General features: G+C 38.5%; 1 protein-coding gene across 1 annotated transcript in view; it reads left to right on the plus strand.

Annotated features, from left to right (window-relative positions):
- The window catches only part of LOC116174674 (neuroligin-1-like), a 168,828-nt gene that overhangs the window by 145,668 nt on the left and 2,689 nt on the right, over positions 1–20,471 (plus strand). Inside the window, exons 9-10 of the mRNA XM_031492620.1 lie at positions 2,891–3,167; positions 17,181–17,333. Of these exons, the coding sequence (XP_031348480.1) occupies positions 2,891–3,167; positions 17,181–17,333 (430 nt within the window). The remainder of the gene's footprint in view (positions 1–2,890; positions 3,168–17,180; positions 17,334–20,471) is intronic.

Genomic DNA, 20,471 nt, shown 5'->3' on the forward strand with positions numbered 1-20,471 from the left:
ACCCCCAGCGCCCGAAAATCGTATGATATGTGTAGAGAAATAAATATTAAATTTTTCTTTTTCCCTGGGGGGTATTCCATACCCCCCAGACCCCCCGGTTTTACATTATCCCCCAAATGTTTTTGGCTTTTTGAAGAAAATACGGTGTCCTCTATGAAAAACTACGACAGTGTACTTAAAGGTGAACGTTTTGGGGGAGGCTGTAGCTCTGGGGGGTCTGGAATATCCCCCGTCATATCCCCCATCATACCCCCAGCGCCCGAAAATCGTATAAGTGTAGGGAAATAAATATTAAATTTTTCTTTTTCCCTGGGGGGTATTCCATACCCCCCAGACCCCCCGCTTGTACATTATCCCCCAACACATTTAGTGCTTTTGTCTTTTTGAGGAAAATACGGTGTCCTCTATGAAAAACTGGGGGGTATTCCATACCCCCCAGACCCCCCGATGTACATTACAAGTGCTTTTGATGAGGAAAATACGGTGTCCTCTATTGGTACTTAAAGGGAAGACTGTAGCTCTGGGGGGTCTGGAATATCCCCCATCATACCCCCCCATCGCCCGAAAATTTTATTATATATGTAGGGAAATAGACAATTAATTTTTTTTTCCTGGGGGGTATTCCATACCCCCCAGACCCCCCGATTGTACATTACCCCCCCGACACTTTTAGTGCTTTTGACTTTTTGAGGAAAATACGGTGTCCTCTATAAAAAACTACGACAGTGTACTTAAAGGTGAACGTTTTGGGGGAGACTGCAGCTCTGGGGGGTCTGGAATATCCCCCATCATACCCCCAGCGCCCGAAAATCGTATGATAAGTGTAGGGAAATAAATATTACATTTTTCTTTTTCTCTGGGGGGTATTCAATACCCCCCAGCCCTCCCGGTTGTACATTATCCCCCAACACATTTAGTGTTTTTGGTTTTTTGAGGAAAATACGGTGTTCTCTATGAAAAATTACGACAGAGTCCTTAAAACTGAACGTTTCGAAGAAAAATGTAGCTCTGGGGGTATGGAGTATGCCCCAGCGTCCGTAGAATTTATTATGTATAGGGAAAGGACCATTGAATTTTATCTTTTAAAGATTCTGATAAGGACTCTTACACACCTTTAGGCTGCTTTTACATTGGCGATGGAAAATTCTAAGGTCCATTTTGGCTGTTTTTGAGCACTTCCGTTCAGTGCGCATGCGTGCCCCACCCCTTTTCGCAACGTTATCTTGGATTCCGCCATCTTGGATTCTTGTGCATTTCTTGGAATCCGTAAAAACTTGGGGATTCTGAGAAGTCCACGAGAACTTGAGGAGTCCAAGATGGCGGAATCCAAGATGGTGGATCCAAGATGGCAGAATCTAAAATGGCGGATCCAAAATGAAGGGATCTAAGATGGCGCTGCGCAAAGGGGTGGGGCGCGCATGTGCACTGACTGGGAGTGCTCAAAAGCAGCCAAGATAGACCTTAGAATTTCCCATAAGAAAATACATGGGATTTGACCCGAAAATTGGGCCAGAACTCTCCTATCCTTTTTACTAGCTGCCAATGTGGATTTTTTACAAGTTTTCAGGATTCATATATTAAATTCTTTTAATGAGTATTAAAAGCTCTTAAAGGCCATTAAACCCTTTAGAAGAGTCTCGTAAAAACCTTTTGAAGCACTTAAAAAACTTTTACTGGGTCTTAGAGATTAATAAACACGTCTAAAATCCACTTTAAGACTCACAAAAACACTTACAATTTCACTTTCAACTTGTAAAATTTGTCTGGGTAAGGTGGGGACGTGATGGACTTTTTCCAACGCCCAAACACCAAATACTTCAACGTTTTTTTAGGTTTGCAAATCTTGTATGACGAGAATATAATATGCGGGAACACGTTGGGTACCTACCACTTTTTCACGGAAAACCTTGTAAAATTTTAATTATTATTTATCCCTCATTGTTTACACCCTAACTAAAGCGCGTCGATCTTGGAACTGACTGAAATACACTACAATTTACTTACGTAGTAAGCGACAATTGTTCGAGAATGATTTGGAATGGGAATAAACACGTCATTTTTTCCGGAAAGATTTCGCCCTTATCGCCGATGACTAAACTTTCATGGTGCCTCGATGTCTGTCGGGGTTTCTGGAACGTTCTTTACAATACTTTTCTAGGGGTGCTATCTAGGCTTCGGCTTTCTTCGGATCGTTAGTAAGCCTTCTACAGTGATATTTATTAAAATTTACGTGTGTTTTTCCCTATGTCTTGGTTTAAAACCCCAAATTTCTTCTGCGGGGCGCATAATTTGATGCATCTAAAATATCTTTTTAAAACAAATAAACATCTGTTTCCGGCACTATACCAATTGACAATACGGAAGCCAATAAAGCAACAATACTCAAATTAATTAGCCAGCCAGATCCTTATTTGGTTATTTTGGTTGCATAAAATTAGGCGCCCTTCGGAAGAGATTTTGTGTTTTAAAAGTAGACATAGGGAAAAACAATGTACATGTCTACTTCTTAATGAATAGCACTATATATATCTTCGACTTCATTTTAGATTTTAGTTTCGCATTGCTCTCGTTCTTCCATGATACCGTCAAATTCCTCGTCTTCTTTGCACATAAATGGGTTTTATGGTCGTTGTTTAGCTTATTATTGTCATAAGTATAAGTGAGTGGTTGTATTTCGTTACGCTTAGCAAAGTAATCATTTTTAAATTGTTTTCTCTGGAGATACCTTCCCAGAGAAGCCATTTTGATAAAAATGAATGCGTAATTCTGTTTAAAGTGTCTCTTGTTTACCTTAATTACGTGACAAACGCGTTTCGCGTATACTTTAAACAGGATTCTCCTCTTATTTATCTCAAATCTCTCAGCTAGTTAACTTTAAAAATAATTTCAGAGGCTCGGTAGCGTAAGGGGCAAGGACCTGACCTACATCTTAGGCATGCCGTTAGTAGGCGGGATGCCGTTTTTCCCACAGAACTTCAGCAGGCAAGACATGGGCGTCGCCGAAGCGGTGCTAAACTTCTTCAGCAACTTCGCGAAGAGCGGCGATCCGAACGGTCCCGGCGTTCACAAGGATATACCCGACTATGGAACGCCTAGAGAAAAGACGCGCTACAGGGGACTTACGTGGGAGCCGTACGAAATCGGTACCCAACTGTATTTAAGCGTCGGTAAGTAATTTACATTTATATTCAAATGATTTTTTTATACACTTTCGTAAAGCTTTTAAAGCTGCCGGGATTAAACCGTGAGCATCTTTGCTAATAACTCCAACAGCAAAATTTATCAAGTGTTTAGCGCGGCAGCGAAAAAACTTCGGATTAAAGCGACGTTAAAAGCTTTCCAAAATCGCCATTTTAATCTATTTTTGGTTTGCTTAAAAACAAAATTAAAAATAGATTCACGTTGAGGTAATATTTCTGTTTAACGCTCTTTTCGTTTCAAATTCGGTCACCGACGCTCGAAATTCTCTTTTCGACCTTAGTCGCCGTATGAGTTTGTACCGTCTAGATAATGCCTTAGTAATTTATTATGCAGAAGCAGTTCCGATGTTGATTAAATTGGATTTGTTGTCGGCAAGAGGCGAATTTGTTCAAACGTACTTTAGAACCGACGAAAAATTCCATTAGTCTCGGTACCCATTTGAAGATGTCCAAAGACCGGATATATCGGGCATTCGTCATCCGTTCGCCGCATCGCAATTCGGAAATGAAAAACACCGCCGTATTGTCTTCTCGGGGAGATGATAAGTTTTCGTCGCCAATCTCCGAAATTAAATGTGTCGCAATCTTTTGAAATCATCAAAGCCGACTTTAGGGGATTTTGCTCCAAACAATGAACGTCTCGCGTTCACCTCATTTTTAAATTGTATAACGTTATAGTGTTACGACGGTCTTAAACGGAATCTATTTATTAAGGTCGGCGGACCGTGAAAAATTGCACTTTCAGAACGTATCCCGTCCGTACTTAATTTTAACGACGATACGGCTTAATACGGCCACGTTGAATTTTTCGCTAAGATTCGAAGGTGAGTAATTTATCACTTTAGGATTATGTGCGAGTGAGGGTTTTAAAGAGATTAGATTCCGTATTAAAGCAACAACGGGCGTAAATGTAATCTATGAATTTAACGCTCGTCAACTACAACGATGGCGTCGGTTTATGGATAAAATCCCGCTCGACAATTTTATTATCATAAAATTCTCCCAAAAATCATAACTTAACCGTACAGATTGAAAAATTTACTTTTGAGATCGGCGCCGTTAGATTTTGACACGCCGAAGGCAATGAAAGGGGCGAAACCAAACTTCTATTTGATGCTTATCGAACGCAGGAAATTAGAAACGGTCAGCTCATAAACGTCAGTCCACCGTTAAGTATCAAAATGAACAGTCGGCCTCATAAAACTGAAACAGTTCTATTTTTAGTATTGTCCCTACAATTCGATTATGGTGTAGCAATTTGCATGTTCACGTCATAATAATGCGAGTCCTAAACCCAATTTGTACGTTGTAAATTTAATTAAAGCGTATTTTTGCTGTTAGATATTAACTCATTGAAATATTTCACATAAATCGAATGAAAGAAAAAAAGCAATTTAATTGGCCACGGTTAGCATGTTGGAAATATGTACAGATTTTTGTTGTTGTTTGATTGAAATCCGGGAATTTATTGGAAATTTTTAATTATGACTTGGTTCGTTTAGAAATTATGACGCAGTGCAGCTATTTATTTTGGGATCGGATTTTGGGTTACTGACAAATGTTACGGTAATGTGATTTTCTTAAACGTGGTTACCTTTAATTTCTTTTAGGGTTCAAGTTTGGTGTACTAGAATCTCCTCAAGTTGCTTATACAGCATTCACCAAGACTATACAATTTTAATTATCTAATTTACATGGAGTGGTTGATATTTTGTGCTCCAATTACCAATGGCAAAGCACAATTATTTTCCTTGCTTGGTAAGGTAATTTCTGTAGTAGATTTCTTATTACCATTGTTCTTTGTTTCGCCGCCCGAGGTCGTGTAGATGTTTCCCATGGTACGTCTAATTCCAATATCTTCTTAAATTTTATAATAATAATACTAGTGTTTATTTCCAACAAAAAAAAGAAAAGGGGAAAAAGAATATGCATAAAACAAGTTGTAAATCAGCATATGCATTATTAAAGCGCATTTTTGATAATGCAGGTCAGTAGGCATTTAATTAGCGAAGTTTAAAATTATCGATCTCACGAGTAATTTTGATGCCTTAAATAATTAATTTTATTTAATTTCAATTGAGGGTACGTCTTTAATTTTGTAAAACAAATCACAAAGTAAATAATAAGTTTTTATACTGGTAGCGCTATCTAACGGTAAAATTCTAGCACCTCCGAAAACCATATCGAAACTATTTTCTTCAATTATCGATCTCACAAATAATCTAACTAAAAATGGACTAGTGCCTGCACATCTACACTATAGCAGAAAGCTTTTAGCATAAATTTGAAGTCTCTAGCTATTGTAGTTCCCGAGATCTCACGCGGACAGCCGGCCGGCCAGCCACAACGAATATAATAGCGCATATACAAATATCACAAGGTGGAAAAAGGACCACATTCAGTGAGAAAGCACTGCTAATATCTTATCTTTATCTTGCCCTGAGCATACCGTGTGCTCTTTTGAAGAAAAACGAATTTGACGCCATGATTATTATAATGAAGCTAAGTTGAAGTTGAAAGAACTTCGTCTTAGATTTTGTATCAGGAGAATGAATATAATGTGCCAGGAGGTATTTCTGCTCCTAACTCAAGAAGTATCGGTTAGAAAATTCTTGTAAAATTTGTGTGGCTACCAGGAGAACATGATGATTGTGGAGGTCTTTTCCCATCATCTACAAACATCTTTAAACTCCAAACTTCGTCTTAGATTTTTACACATTTTGTATCAGGAGCATAAAACGTGCGAGGAGGTGTTTCTGCCCTTAATACACGAAGTATCGGCAAGTAAATTTTTTGTGAAATTTGTGTGGCTACCAGGAGAACGTGATGGTTGTGGAGCTCTTTTCCCATCACTCAACAACATCTTTCAACCCCAAACTTTGTCTTAGATTTTTACATATTTTGTTTCAGGGGAATATAATGTGTCAGGAAGTGTTTCTGCTCCTAATACACGAAGTATCGGTTAAAAAATTCTTGTAAAATTTATCTGGCTACCAGGAGAACATGATGGTTGTGGAGGCCTTTTCCCATCACCCACAAACATCTTTCAACCCCAAACTTCGTCTTAGATGTTTACAAATTTTGTATCAGGAGAATATAATGTGCCAGGGGATGTTTCGGCTCCTAATACACGAGGTATCGGTTAGAAAAATCTTGTAAAATTTGTGTAGCTACCAGGAGAACATGATGATTGTGGAGGTCTTTTCCCATCACCCACAAACATCTTTCAACGCCAGAATTTTTACACATTTTATATCAGGCGAATGCGAATATCACGTGCGAGGAGGTGCTTCTGCTCCTAATACAACAACTAACTATTAGAAAATTGTTGTAAAATTTGTGTGGCTACCAAGAGAATATGATGGTTCTGGAGGTCTTTTACGATCACCCACAAACAACTTTCAACTCCAAACTTCGTCTTAAATTTGTACAAATTTAGTATCAGGAGTGTATAATTTGCGAAGGGCTGTTTTAGCTCCTAATACCGGGGTATCTGCTTGAACAGTCTTTTAAAATTCGCCTGGCTACCAGGAGAATATGATGGTTGTGGAGGTCTTTTCCCATCATCCACAAACATCTTTCAACGCCAAACTTCGTCTTAGATTTTTACACATTTTGTATCAGGAGAATATAACGTGCGAGGAGGTGTTTCTGTGCCTAATACACGAAGTATCGGCCAGGAAATTCTTGTAAAATTTGTGTGGCTACCAGGAGATCATGATGGTGGCGGAGGTCTTTTTCCATCACCCACAAACATCTTTCAACTCCAACCTTCGTCTTGGATTTCTACACATTTTGTATCAGGAGAATATAGCGTGCCAGGAGGTGTTTCGGTTCCTAATACACGAAGTATCGGTTAGAAATTCTTGTAAAATTTATCTGGCTACTAGGAGAACATGATGGTTGTGGAGATCTTTTCTCATCCCCCACAAACATCTTTCAACCCCAAACTTCGTCTTAGATTTTTACGCATTTCATATCAGGCGAATATCACGTGCGAGGAGGTGCTTAGGAGGCGCCTAATACACCAACTGTTAGTTAGAAAATTCTTGTAAAATTTGTGTGGCTACCAAGAGAACATAATGGTGGTGGAGGTCTTTTCTCATCACCCACAAACATCTTTCAACGCCAAACTTCGTCTTAAATTTGTACAAATTTTGTATCAGGAGTGTATAATTTGCGGAGGGCTGTTTTAGCTCCTAATACCGGGGTATCTGTTTGAACAGTCTTTTAAAATTTGCCTGGCTACCAGGAGAACATGATGGTTGTGGAGGTCTTTTCCCATCATCCACAAACATCTTTCAACGCCAAACTTCGTCTTAGATTTTTACACATTTTGTATCAGGAGAATATAACGTGCGAGGAGGTGTTTCTGTGCCTAATACACGAAGTATCGGCCAGGAAATTCTTGTAAAATTTGTGTAGCTACCAGGAGATCATGATGGTGGCGGAGGTCTTTTTCCATCACCCACAAACATCTTTCAACTCCAACCTTCGTCTTGGATTTCTACACATTTTGTATCAGGAGAATATAACGTGCGAGGAGGTGTTTCTGTGCCTAATACACGAAGTATCGGCTAGAAAATTCTTGTAAAATTTGTGTGGCTACCAGGAGAACATGATGGTAGTGGAGGTCTTTTCCCATCACCCACAAACATCTTTCAACTCCAACCTTCGTCTTGGATTTCTACACATTTTGTATCAGGAGAATGTAACGTGCCAGGAGGTGTTTCGGTTCCTAATACACGAAGTATCGGTTAGAAATTCTTGTAAAATTTATCTGGCTACTAGGAGAACATGATGGTTGTGGAGATCTTTTCTCATCCCCCACAAACATCTTTCAACCCCAAACTTCGTCTTAGATTTTTACACATTTCATATCAGGCGAATATCACGTGCGAGGAGGTGATTAGGAGGTGCCTAATACGCCAACTGTTAGTTAGAAAATTCTTGTAAAATTTGTGTGGCTACCAAGAGAACATAATGGTGGTGGAGGTCTTTTCTCATCACCCACAAACATCTTTCAACGCCAAACTTCGTCTTAAATTTGTACAAATTTTGTATCAGGAGTGTATAATTTGCGGAGGGCTGTTTTAGCTCCTAATACCGGGGTATCTGTTTGAACAGCCTTTTAAAATTTGCCTGGCTACCAGGAGAACATGATGGTTGTGGAGGTCTTTTCCCATCATCCACAAACATATTTCAACGCCAAACTTCGTCTTAGATTTTTACACATTTTGTATCAGGAGAATATAACGTGCGAGGAGGTGTTTCTGTGCCTAATACACGAAGTATCGGCCAGAAAATTCTTGTAAAATTTGTGTGGCTTCCAGGAGAACATGATGGTTGGGGAGGTCTTTTTCCATCACCCACAAACATCTTTCAACTCCAACCTTCGTCTTGGATTTCTACACATTTTGTATCAGGAGAATATAACGTGCGAGGAGCTGTTTCTGTGCCTAATACACGAAGTATCGGCTAGAAAATTCTTGTAAAATTTGTGTGGCTACCAGGAGAACATGATGGTTGTGGAGGTCTTTTCCCATCACCCACAAACATCTTTCAACTCCAACCTTCGTCTTGGATTTCTACACATTTTGTATCAGGAGAATGTAACGTGCCAGGAGGTGTTTCGGTTCCTAATACACGAAGTATGGGTTAGAAATTCTTGTAAAATTTATCTGGCTACCAGGAGAACATGATGGTTGTGGAGGTCTTTTCCTATCACGCACAAACATCTTTCAACTCCAAACTTTGTCTTAGAATTTACAAATTTTGTATCAGGAGAATATAATGTGCCAGGAGGTGTTTCGGCTCCTAATACACGAAGTATCGGCTAGAAAATTCTTTTAGACTTTGTGTGGCTACCAGCAGAAACTGATGGTCGTGGAGGTCCTTTCCCATCACTCACATACATCTTCCAACTCCAAACTTGGTCTTAGATTTTTACAAATTTTCTATCAGGAGAATATAATCGAGCCAGGAGGTGTTTCTGCTCTTAATACACGAAGTATCGGCAAGAAAATTCTTGTAAAAATTGTGTGGCTACCAGGAGATCATGATGGTTGTGGAAGTCTTTTCCCATCACCCACAATTACCTTCCAACTCTAAACTTCGTCTTAGATTTTTACACATTTTGTATCAGGAGTTGTTTCTGCTCCTAATACACGTAGTATCGGCTAGAAAATCTTGTAAAATTTGTGTGGCTACCGGGAGATCATGAAGGCTGTGGAGGTCTTTTCCCATCACCCAGAAACATATTTCAACCCCAAACTTCGTCTTAGATTTTTACAAATTTTGTATCAGGAGAGTATAATGTGCGAGAAGGCGTTTCTGCTCCTAATACACCAACGATCAGTTAGTAAATTCTTGTAAAATTTGTGTGGCCACCAGGGGAATATGATGGTTGTGGAGGTCTTTTCTCATCACCCACAAACATCTTTCAACGCCAAACTTCGTCTTAGATTTTTACAAATTTCTTATCAGGAGAATATAATGTGCCAGGAGGTGTTTCGGCTCCTAATACACGAAGTATCGATTAGAAAATTCTTGTAAAATTCGTGTGGCTACCAGGAGAACATGATTGTTGAGGAGGTCTGTTCCCATCGCCTACAAACATCTTTCGACGCCAAACTTCGTCTTAGATTTTTACACATTTTGTATCAGGGGAATATAACGTGCCAGGAGGTGTTACGGCTCCTAATACGCGAGGTATCGGCTAGAAAATTCTTGTAAAATTATTGTGGCTACCAGGAGAACATGATGATGATTAGATTAGGTAATTCGATGACCTTCTCAATCTTAAACAATCGTAAAACTAAATTTAATTCCACCGTTAGGCCCTTCAAAGGAAAATTTCTCGTCACATGGGAGTTCCGAAAGAACTTGCGTCATTTGCGGACCTTAACTAAAGGAGGTATCGGGAAAAATAACTTTGATAAAGTTTAATGGTACTCGAAAAAGATTTGGACAAAGTTCGCTGTAGTGTTTTATCCTCGGCTTAGTGTTGTCGGTTTTTAGATACGAACAAAAGGTATTAAGAAACGCCCATTTCGAGTGAAAGCGACCGTAGATAGGGAAACACCTCGTTTATTTTCAGTAGAGCTATTAATCTCGAACAACTCAACGTGTACATATACATAATAGGGCGATTCTCAGATTAGGCACTCCCTCCGCCATACAAATCCATAAACCCAAACTTTTCATTGTCGAAGGAAAATCAATTTTAATGTTTCGCGGGCCAAGATCTTCGTGCGAGCGTGTCGTTCTCTAACTAAACAAATCCGCACCGAAGTTTGATAGGGCAGGAGCGGTTTTGACGTGCGAACGTCCCCGGTGCAAATGAGTAGACGTGTGCGCGGTCTAATGGCTCGAAGGGGATTCACCTTTAAATTTGGCTTCTCTATATCAAACGGTTCGCATTCCAGTACCGAATGTCGAAATTCCGCACTGTGCGACCCTTATCAACAAACCAACGTTTATTTTTCCGCCCTCTTAAGCAAAGAATTCCACTGTTAACACATCTCGCCCTCAGAGACTGAGAAGGAAACGGAATATGATTCAGTTAGGTTATCAGGTCTTCATTTTATTGTAGTCACTTCAGGAGTATTTCAAAATACCCAGATCAAGTTTGTGGCCACCATTTTCTGTGAATTACCCTTAATTTTAATTCAAAGATAATGCAATATAAGGAACGATTTTTTATTCACAATTCACCTTGTTATAGTCGTGATGGACCAATGAATTTGGGAACATAATCATCTCGTATCAGACGCTAGTAACACAAAAATACGGCCAGAGCGGCCTCCTTACAATGATCCAGGATGTAGTTCTTCAGACCATTTTTCACTGAATGTGACCAGCGACCCAGCTGAATTTTTTGTAGCGCGTTTAATTAATCTGTCCTTGACCGAAGACGACTACAACTTATGCTATGAACACGCGCGTATTTCACAATGAGTCTTTAATGTCCTCTGATTGCACAACAATTCCCTTTCCGGTGAAATAAATGACCACACTCCCTTAATTTCTTGGATATTAATTGATTCCACTGTAAAACTCGCAGCACTTGCGTTCAATTTAATATTTCGCATTCGAATTTTTTTTAACTGGAGTTTTTTTATTGTCCCCGAAAAACACCGACTTTCGTCTTTGATGAACTTCATTTCTTGGTAGTTTCCAACGCGAATTAATATTTTAAATTGGGCACTAACTGATCAAACGCGATTTTTTCTTCAAAACTTATCCCCCCTATCTCTAATTAAATAACGCGTACCGGGTGACCCAATAAGACTGTTCCTCGGCTATATCTCGGGAAGCGTTCGTCGTATAAGTTGCATTTTCTTTAAATTTCGCATAATAAACTAAACATTTTTTTTTCACATTTTTAAAGAGAACTAGTTTAACTATCATTTTCGTAAAAACAAAAACTCAGTTATTTCAAAAACAAAGATGGCGTGGGGCGTTCAATTGTTTTTGCAATAACCTGTTTTAACTTCTTAACCGTTTGGCCGATTGTAACAAATTTAGTATCGTTGAAAAGGGCATTCCTTGGAGAATCAACCAAAATATAGTTAATTTAGTTGAATCCTTCACCGTCAGGGGGCTAGTTTTGACATTATGATCCAAACTCCTAAAAAAAATTTAAAAATCAAACGGAATGATATGACTTTTTGTTTATGAAAAAGTAATCAAATAACACCCGAAGAGGCCAGTGACAACCGTTTTTCAAAATCTGGTACCTCGAATATTGGGATTTTGGGTCATAGTGTCAAAACTAGCCCCCTGGCGATGAAGGATTCAACTAATTTAACTATATTTTGGTTTATTCTCATTGCCCAAGGAATGCTCTTTTCAACCATACCAAATTTGTTAAAATCGGTCAAACGGTTAAGAAGTTAAAGCAGGTTATTGCAAAAACAATTGAACGCCCCACGCCATCTTTGTTTTTGAAATAACTGAGTTTTTGTTTTTACGAAAATGATAGATAAACTGGTTCTCTTTAAAAATGTAAAAAAAAATGTTTAGTTTATTATGCGAAATAAAAAAAATGCAACTTTAAAATTGAAGATTGCAGTTACGCACTCTGCCGGTCAATTTTAGAACTTGAAAATATTTTCCAGCGATTCTTCATGACCGATTTACCTAATAATTTTTTTAACCCCCAAGTCATATGACGAACGGTTCTCGAGATATGGCCGAGGAACAATCTTATTGGGTCACCCGGTACAAAATGGCTTCTTATTAACGAAATCGGACATCTTTAATCGTTGATTCGTTTTGTTCATTTTGCTCTACCAATTAAATAAAATTTTCTTTCATTTCATTCTTCGTTTCCACGATGCTGAAATGACTTCATGCGGAATTTGCACTTGTAATCAAATAGCTCTAGTTAAGATAACTGTATATGATCCCAATCCCCGACATCTGGTCTCCGGACATCCGGAATCCAAAAAGAAAACAATGCTCTACAGATTAAAAGACGCAGAAAGGACAATCTTCAATTCCACCAAATGTTTACAGATTTTTTTGGAAAATTGACCCTCTAATTTTCGGCATCCTGTATTTTTTCGATATGAAATGCTTAAACAGCTCTTGAATCTACAAAATATCAACTTAACCTATCTCTATACAATTCGAAAGATTACATCCAAATTTAGAGCTACCGTTACACCCCTTTCCCCAGTGGACGAAGTTCCCATATTCGATGTAAAAAAATTAAAATTGAAACACATGATTATTAATTTAGTTGCTCAAATTTCAATAGAAAAAATGTCCAAATTCGTGGGTCCATTCAGTCACTAGATGTGATTCAAGCACTAGAAAATTAACTAGGTTTGAAACGCTGTTAGGGACCCAGTAATATATGACCGATTCTCAAAAGTCACTAGATATGAAAAGTCCCTAGAAAAATAACTAAGTTAATATTTAATTTTAGGATGCAAAATTCATGGTAGTTCTGGACATAGGTTGGTTTTATGTTTTCCGTGTCGATGAATCCGAATTTTCAACTTCCACCAAAAATTACCCTCCCCCCCCCCCCCAGCCTACAAAATTTTGGAAAAATGAAAAAAATATCGTTTTTTTTTTTTCGAAAAAAAGCCGTTATTTTGTGTATATAAAAATTAGGAAATTCTGAAAGTAGACAAAATTTGCGACAAAAAGATCATACGACATTTTGACTTGGGGCGAATGACGATATTATGATAGACCCCCCCCCCCACTATATATTCTTTACCAAAATGTGTGGCACCCTTACCCTTTACTTACAGTATAATTTTTGAAAGAGTCCTATGGATTGAACTTTTTGAACAAAAACGCATCACCGAGGGGTACGGAATGTCCCCAGTGCCGAAGGTTCTATTATGTGTCTTTCTTGGGGGGTATTTTTAACCCCCCCCCCCAGACCCCCCGGTTCTATATTCTACACCACAATGTCTAGTATTCTTACCACTTACACCATAATTTTTGGAAAAGGTTTTAAGGGCTGAACGTTTTCAGGCTAAACATATCACCGGCGGATTTGGTGGTATGGAATGCCCCCCCCCCTCCCCCCCGCTCCAGTATAGGACGATATGATGGTAGTTGTAGGAAAATGTACACTGAATCTCTCTTCTATTTTCAGAGTCTATATTTTTAGCGCATTTTTTAAGATTGAAAAAAAATGTGCTATTGTTTGCGTTTTGTCCGTCCGTCCGTCCGTACCCACTTCTGCCGTTTCGAACTACTTCTAGGAAAATGGTCCTAGAGTCCTTGAATTTTTTGCAGTAGGTAGCCTATACCTTGAAGGTGTGCCAGACGGCCATCAAATTTTGCTGTGTAAAGGCCCCCCCCCCCACGAATTATTTCCTGAGATGATGTTTTTGAAAGTAAAACGTGCATAACTTTCACATACGACAACCAATAGGCCTCAAAGTTTGCATACGCATGCCTTTAGTGGTGCCAAGTTAAACTTTAGAAAATGCTGGAATTGGGGGGGGGGGGTAAACACATGTTCTACCCTTCATGGTATTCTAATAAAAGGTCTCATCGAAATAAATTGGTTTGTACAAACTATAACTTTCCCTTGCGACTCTTTTTCGAGTTATTTCAGTCCTCTTATCAAAGTAGGGGGAGGGGAAGGGGGGGGATTGGAACTAGTTTTATCTTTCATGGTACTCTAATGAAAGGTCTCAACGAAAGGAATTAATTTCTACCAGTATATTCCCTTATACCTCAAGAACGGATTGGCGGAAGAGTTCGAATTTGTACTAGTACGGCTCTGAACTAGGGCTTGTCAAAGATTTCGAGAGCATGAGTCATAGGGCATTTGATTATTCGGGGGCATGCTCCAATGAGATATTAATTGATTATCGATGGGAGCATGAGTCATCTTTGAGTGAGTAGTATAGGAGTCACCTGAGCCAGTTAACCCCCCCCCCCCCCCCCCGCCCAATATACAAAATCTACCACAAAGTAGTGGTGAAACGCTCCCTACCAGGGAAAATAATAATAATAATTTATGGCCATCATAATTTATACAAGAAAATAATGAACCCGTACCAAATGAGCCAAATGGCGGAATCTTTTCATGAATTCTTTAAAGCGTTTATATGCAACAAAAGCACGATGGCCGTAAGTCAAAAGTGAAATTGTAAATTTGATCTTTATCAGCGGAGACAGGTAACGGAGACCGAAGAATCGACTCGAAGTGAGAAGCGGAAATATTAGCCGCCTTTCATCAAACGTCAGCTCGCTGGAAAGCTTTCAGTATACATTAACACGAGCTTCCACTTTTAAAATGGTGTTTGGTTTCTTCGAAGAAACGACATAGGGAAAAGAACAAGGGAATGGAGGTGTCTAGGAGAGCACGAAATGAATATAACGTGTATAATGTTACATAATCAAAATAAAGTGTGATGGAAACAATCCGCGAGCACATCAAAGCCGAGGTATTGAGTTTTTATAAATATACGCACGTAGGCTGACGGAATTGGATTTTTCTGGCATTCCGTTCACATTCTCCCATCGACTTCTCCGTCTCTCTCTCTACCGGGCCGGCTCTCGACGTTACTTCTCCACGCTCATAAATTAATTTTTCTCCACAGACACCTTAGTAACGACTCCAGCTTTCGATATCGGAAGTTGAAGCTTCCAAATCGTTAATTAACGGCAAATTGTCGAAATCGAATTAACTCCCATACTTAATAAATTGGCGGGGCGTAAATAGGAAAGTTTGGAGGAAAAAAACGCAGCGGACATAATTAATTATTGGAAAGCGCGAGTGTACTTTCCAATTTAACTTTTTGGATTTGTTGCCGAAAGTTTCATAAGTATCGAGATTCCTTACATAAAATTTATATTATTAATGAGTTTTTTGATTCACTTTGCTTCCTTCATAAATTATGTCAAGTTGATTGCAACGTCTTTGCGTATTAATTAATGTCAATTTAAAGTGGAGGGTGATGTAGTCTATTTACTTCCTTTTAATAAGCAACATTCGGTACTCCCTCTGCCTCTTTGTAGCTACATTCTTAACATTGCTCTACGTTTACAATTATAAAACTTTACGATTTTGATTTGAGTTCCCTTTATTAGGTACTGTAACGTAAATTTAATTACGTAGTTTTATTTATTTACAATAAATTTATAACAGTAATTACAATTTATAACATAACACAAGCGCATCGAAGTTGGAACTAAACTCGAAACACAGTTCTAGAGCGTTCAAAGACGCTTCAGACTGAAGTCGAGAATTTCCTAAAGCTATTAAGAGAACAACGCTCTATATAAATCAAATGACGCAGGAAGGAATCATTACTTCTACCAACCATACAATTTGTTGGAAAATTTAACCCTCTAAATTTTAACACCCTGTAGACGTTCTATGATATTTAATGCCTAAACCGCTCTCGCCCTTAAATCTAAAAAAATTCAATTCGAAAAAAAATTACTCATTTAGAGCTACAGTTACAAGTATACAAAACCTTTAGGAAAATCCAGCACTATATAAAATGATTTTAAAGACGAACAGTAAAAGAGACCCTCGAAGTGATTTATTTTCGTTTAAACCAAAACGACAGACATTCGGCCCCTATTTATGTAAGGGATTTGTGTTTATTCGCAGAGATGATACGACGATAACAGAAGTGTCTTAACAAAGGTCCTGCCGATTTAATGAGAAATTAAGAGATTTAGCAATAAGCCCCCTCTGGGGAGAATTGATTGCACTAATTTATGGCGGTGTCCCCATCGGAAATGGGCCACCGTCGGTTGTCCCCAATAGTAAACATCGGCGAGGGGAGGGAGGGGGGGGGGGGAGTCGGCCGCGTGCGTGCGTGTGCTAAATCCAGCAGCACGAGAAGGTTTTAAAGGAAATCGGATATTCCAAAGAAAGCGAGAGTATCGTATCTTAGATGCGATAGCTTCAATCGAAGTTCTTTTTTATAAAATAACTGAAGCAAATAATGGCGAGATCGAAACAGGAATTTTCCCTTGGTTACTCCACCTTTTTTTTTGCGAGGTGTCGTTTCGTGATTTGTATTAAGAAAAAGTTCCAAATTGAAATTTTCGCCGTATCTTAATATTAATCGCCCCGACTACAGCATGCAGTATAAATCTTCCAACCTGTACTAAAACTTCACATAAAACCCTTTTGTGATTAATTTCGGCTCCGGAAATTATTGTGTAATTTATGAATGCGTCGTTACCACCCCATCCCCATCCCACGCCGCCGTCGACGCTTCTTTCGCCTTTTCGCCAACTACCGCCCCCCTACTCATCGATGCTGTAGTGGACGATCTAGCTTAACTAGAATCCGGGGAGTTATAAAAGCGGATAATTGGCCATTGTATTCCGAACTCGCCAAACTTTTGTTGTTAGTATCGTGGCTTTGTCTACCGACTGTACGTTCCCCGTATCTTTCCGCATCCCTTATTGTTGTTGACTTTTCGGCAAATCTTAAATACCTACTCGCCGTTTAACAATGCAATTCTGTTACAGCGCTGAAACCCAAGATGAAGAGTCACTATCGAGGACACAAAATGGCCGTCTGGTTAAATCTCATTCCCCAACTGCATCAGCCCGGTGACGACGACGTCAGTATGAGGCATCATCATTTCCACGAGCGGGAACAATATTACTACGCAGGTACGGGTACTAAACTATTTTTATTTCTGATAATTAGCGGTAATTAGTTAAAAACAATTGATTCAACTCTTGATATGAGGGCGTTTTTTTTATTTTCCTATGAAGGAAACCGTTTTTATTCTTTTTCCCTTCTTGTATCCTGTCTCCTTCTCTGCTACCTTTCATATCCATAGTTTCTTGTTACTTCTGTCTATATGAAATATGCGAAGTATGCGAAAAGTTGACGTTAAGATAAACAGCGTGTTACATTAAAGAAATATGAAATCTCAGAAACGGTGGGCCAAAACATTTGCGCCACTGAAGTAAAAATTAATAGTCCAGTAACTCTGTTCCTAAAAATGGGGGGTACCAAGCGTCAAATCCGGTAGTTCTAATTTTTTGTGGGATTGCTTATGTTGTTAACCCAATGTATAATTCAAGTTTTCGACCTCGAGCGGCGAACGCAACATAGTCAAATATACTAAAAACCGAAGAATTTTCGTTTTCTTTTCAGAAAACCTTCCTTTTTAACAAAAATCGACTCCACCAAACTTTCTCGGGAAAACACTTTTTCTTATTAATTTTGGTGCGTAGAATCCAAAACAATTCGTACTTTTTCGATCAGACTTCTCAATCAAAAGTTATGGACTAGAAACCAATTTCGAAAGAAAATTCAAAGGGCTGTAACTTTTGAACTAGTAGCCCAATTTTGGAACTGTTTGAAATTATTGATTCTACAGGCCACATTCTATATCTCCGCTGCGTTCTGGTGTCGGCCTCGAAGGAGGCGATATCTCATTACCACGAAACGCTCAGCGAGGCGCCTGCAGGGCATCGAATTGGAATTTAGCGGGCTCGATATCGAATTTAAAGGTGAGCCGGTCGAGCCGTCGCATTTTGTTTACTTAGAAAATTTTTTTTCCGGGTCGATCTGAGACAATTTTTTTATCGGGGCTCAAAAAAAAGGCAGTGTTATACCTTCCTTTTTTACCAAAAATCAACTACACCAAAATTTCTCGGGAAAACACTTTTTCTTATTAATTTTGGTGCGTAGAATCCAAAACAATTCGTACTTTTTCGATCGGATTTCTCAATCAAAAGTTATGGACTGGAAACTAATTTCGAAAAAAAATTCAAAGGGCTGTAACTTTTGAACTAGCAGCCCAATTTTGGAACTGTTTGAAATTATTGATTCTACAGGCCACGTTCTATAAGAAAAAAATTTTTCCGGGTCGATCTGAGACAATTTTTTTATCGGGGCTCAAAAAAAGGCAGTGTTATACCTTCCTTTTTTACCAAAAATCGACTACACCAAAATTTCTCGGGAAAATACTTTTTCTTATTAATTTTGGTGCGTAGAATCCAAAACAATTCGTACTTTTTCGATCGGACTTCTCAATCAAAAGTTATGGACTAGAAACCAATTTCGAAAGAATATTCAAAGGGCTGTAACTTTTGATCTAGTAGCCCAATCTTGGAACTGTTTTAAGTTATGGATTCTACAGGCCACATTCTATAAGAAAATTTTTTTTCCGGGTCGATCTGAGACAATTTTTTTTTCGGGGCTCAAAAAAAGGCAGTGTATAACCTTTTTTTTTACCAAAAATTGAATCCACCAAACTTTCTCGGGAAAACACTTTTTCTTATTAATTTTGGTGCGTAGAATCCAAAACAATTCGTGCTTTTTCGATCGGACTTCTCAATCAAAAGTTATGGACTGGAAACTAATTCCGAAAAAAAATTCAAAGGGCTGTAACTTCTGAACTAGCAGCCCAATTTTGGGACTGTTTGAAATTATTGATTCTACAGGCCACGTTCTATAAGAAAAAAATTTTTCCGGGTCGATCTGAGACAATTTTTTTATCGGGGCTCAAAAAAAGGCAGTGTTATACCTTCCTTTTTTACCAAAAATCGACTACACCAAAATTTCTCGGGAAAATACTTTTTCTTATTAATTTTGGTGCGTAGAATCCAAAACAATTCGTACTTTTTCGATCGGATTTCTCAATCAAAAGTTATGGACTGGAAACTAATTTCGAAAAAAAATTCAAAGGGCTGTAACTTTTGAACTAGCAGCCCAATTTTGGAACTGTTTGAAATTATTGATTCTACAGGCCACGTTCTATAAGAAAAAAATTTTTCCGGGTCGATCTGAGACAATTTTTTTATCGGGGCTCAAAAAAAGGCAGTGTTATACCTTCCTTTTTTACCAAAAATCGACTACTCCAAAATTTCTCGGGAAAACACTTTTTCTTATTAATTTTGGTGCGTAGAATCTAAAACAATTCGTACTTTTTCGATCGGATTTCTCAATCAAAAGTTATGGACTGGAAACTAATTTCGAAAAAAAATTCAAAGAGCTGTAACTGTTGAACTAGCAGCCCAATTTTGGAACTGTTTGAAATTATTGATTCTACAGGCCACGTTCTATAAGAAAAAAATTTTTCCGGGTCGATCTGAGACAATTTTTTTATCGGGGCTCAAAAAAAGGCAGTGTTATACCTTCCTTTTTTACCAAAAATCGACTACACCAAAATTTCTCGGGAAAACACTTTTGCTTATTAATTTTGGTGCGTAGAATCCAAAACAATTCGTACTTTTTCGATCAGACTTCTCAATCAAAAGTTATAGACTAGAAACCAATTTCGAAAGATAATTCAAAGGGCTGTAACTTTTGAACTAGTAGCCCAATCTTGGAACTGTTTAAAATTATGGATTCTACAGGCCACATTCTATAAGAAAATTTTTTTCCGGATCGATCTGAGACAATTTTTTTTTCTGGGCTCAAAAAAAGGCAGTTTATAACCTTCCTTTTTTACCAAAAATCGATTACACCAAAATTTCTCGGGAAAACACTTTTTCTTATTAATTTGGGTGCGTAGAATATAATTAATTGAATAATGCCTGAGGGGTCTCGCTCTACTCGCAATCTGCTTCTATACCAGCCGCTTCATAAGGAAGTGGTGGTCTTCAATAATTTTCGTTTCAAAATCGAGATGGCAAAGATACTAAGAATGTAATCGCATATAGAATATGAAGAATATAGAAGGTGCAAAATAGTGATCAACTAATACGCTAAAGAGTTACGGAAGTTGAGGAATCGATCCTTGATATCAAATCTCGTTCATAACGCGTTGACCCATTTCACAGCAACATGGCCGCCTG

This window comes from Photinus pyralis, unplaced genomic scaffold (assembly GCF_008802855.1).
Source record: "Photinus pyralis isolate 1611_PpyrPB1 unplaced genomic scaffold, Ppyr1.3 Ppyr1.4_LG6, whole genome shotgun sequence".
NCBI lineage: Eukaryota > Metazoa > Arthropoda > Insecta > Coleoptera > Lampyridae > Photinus > Photinus pyralis.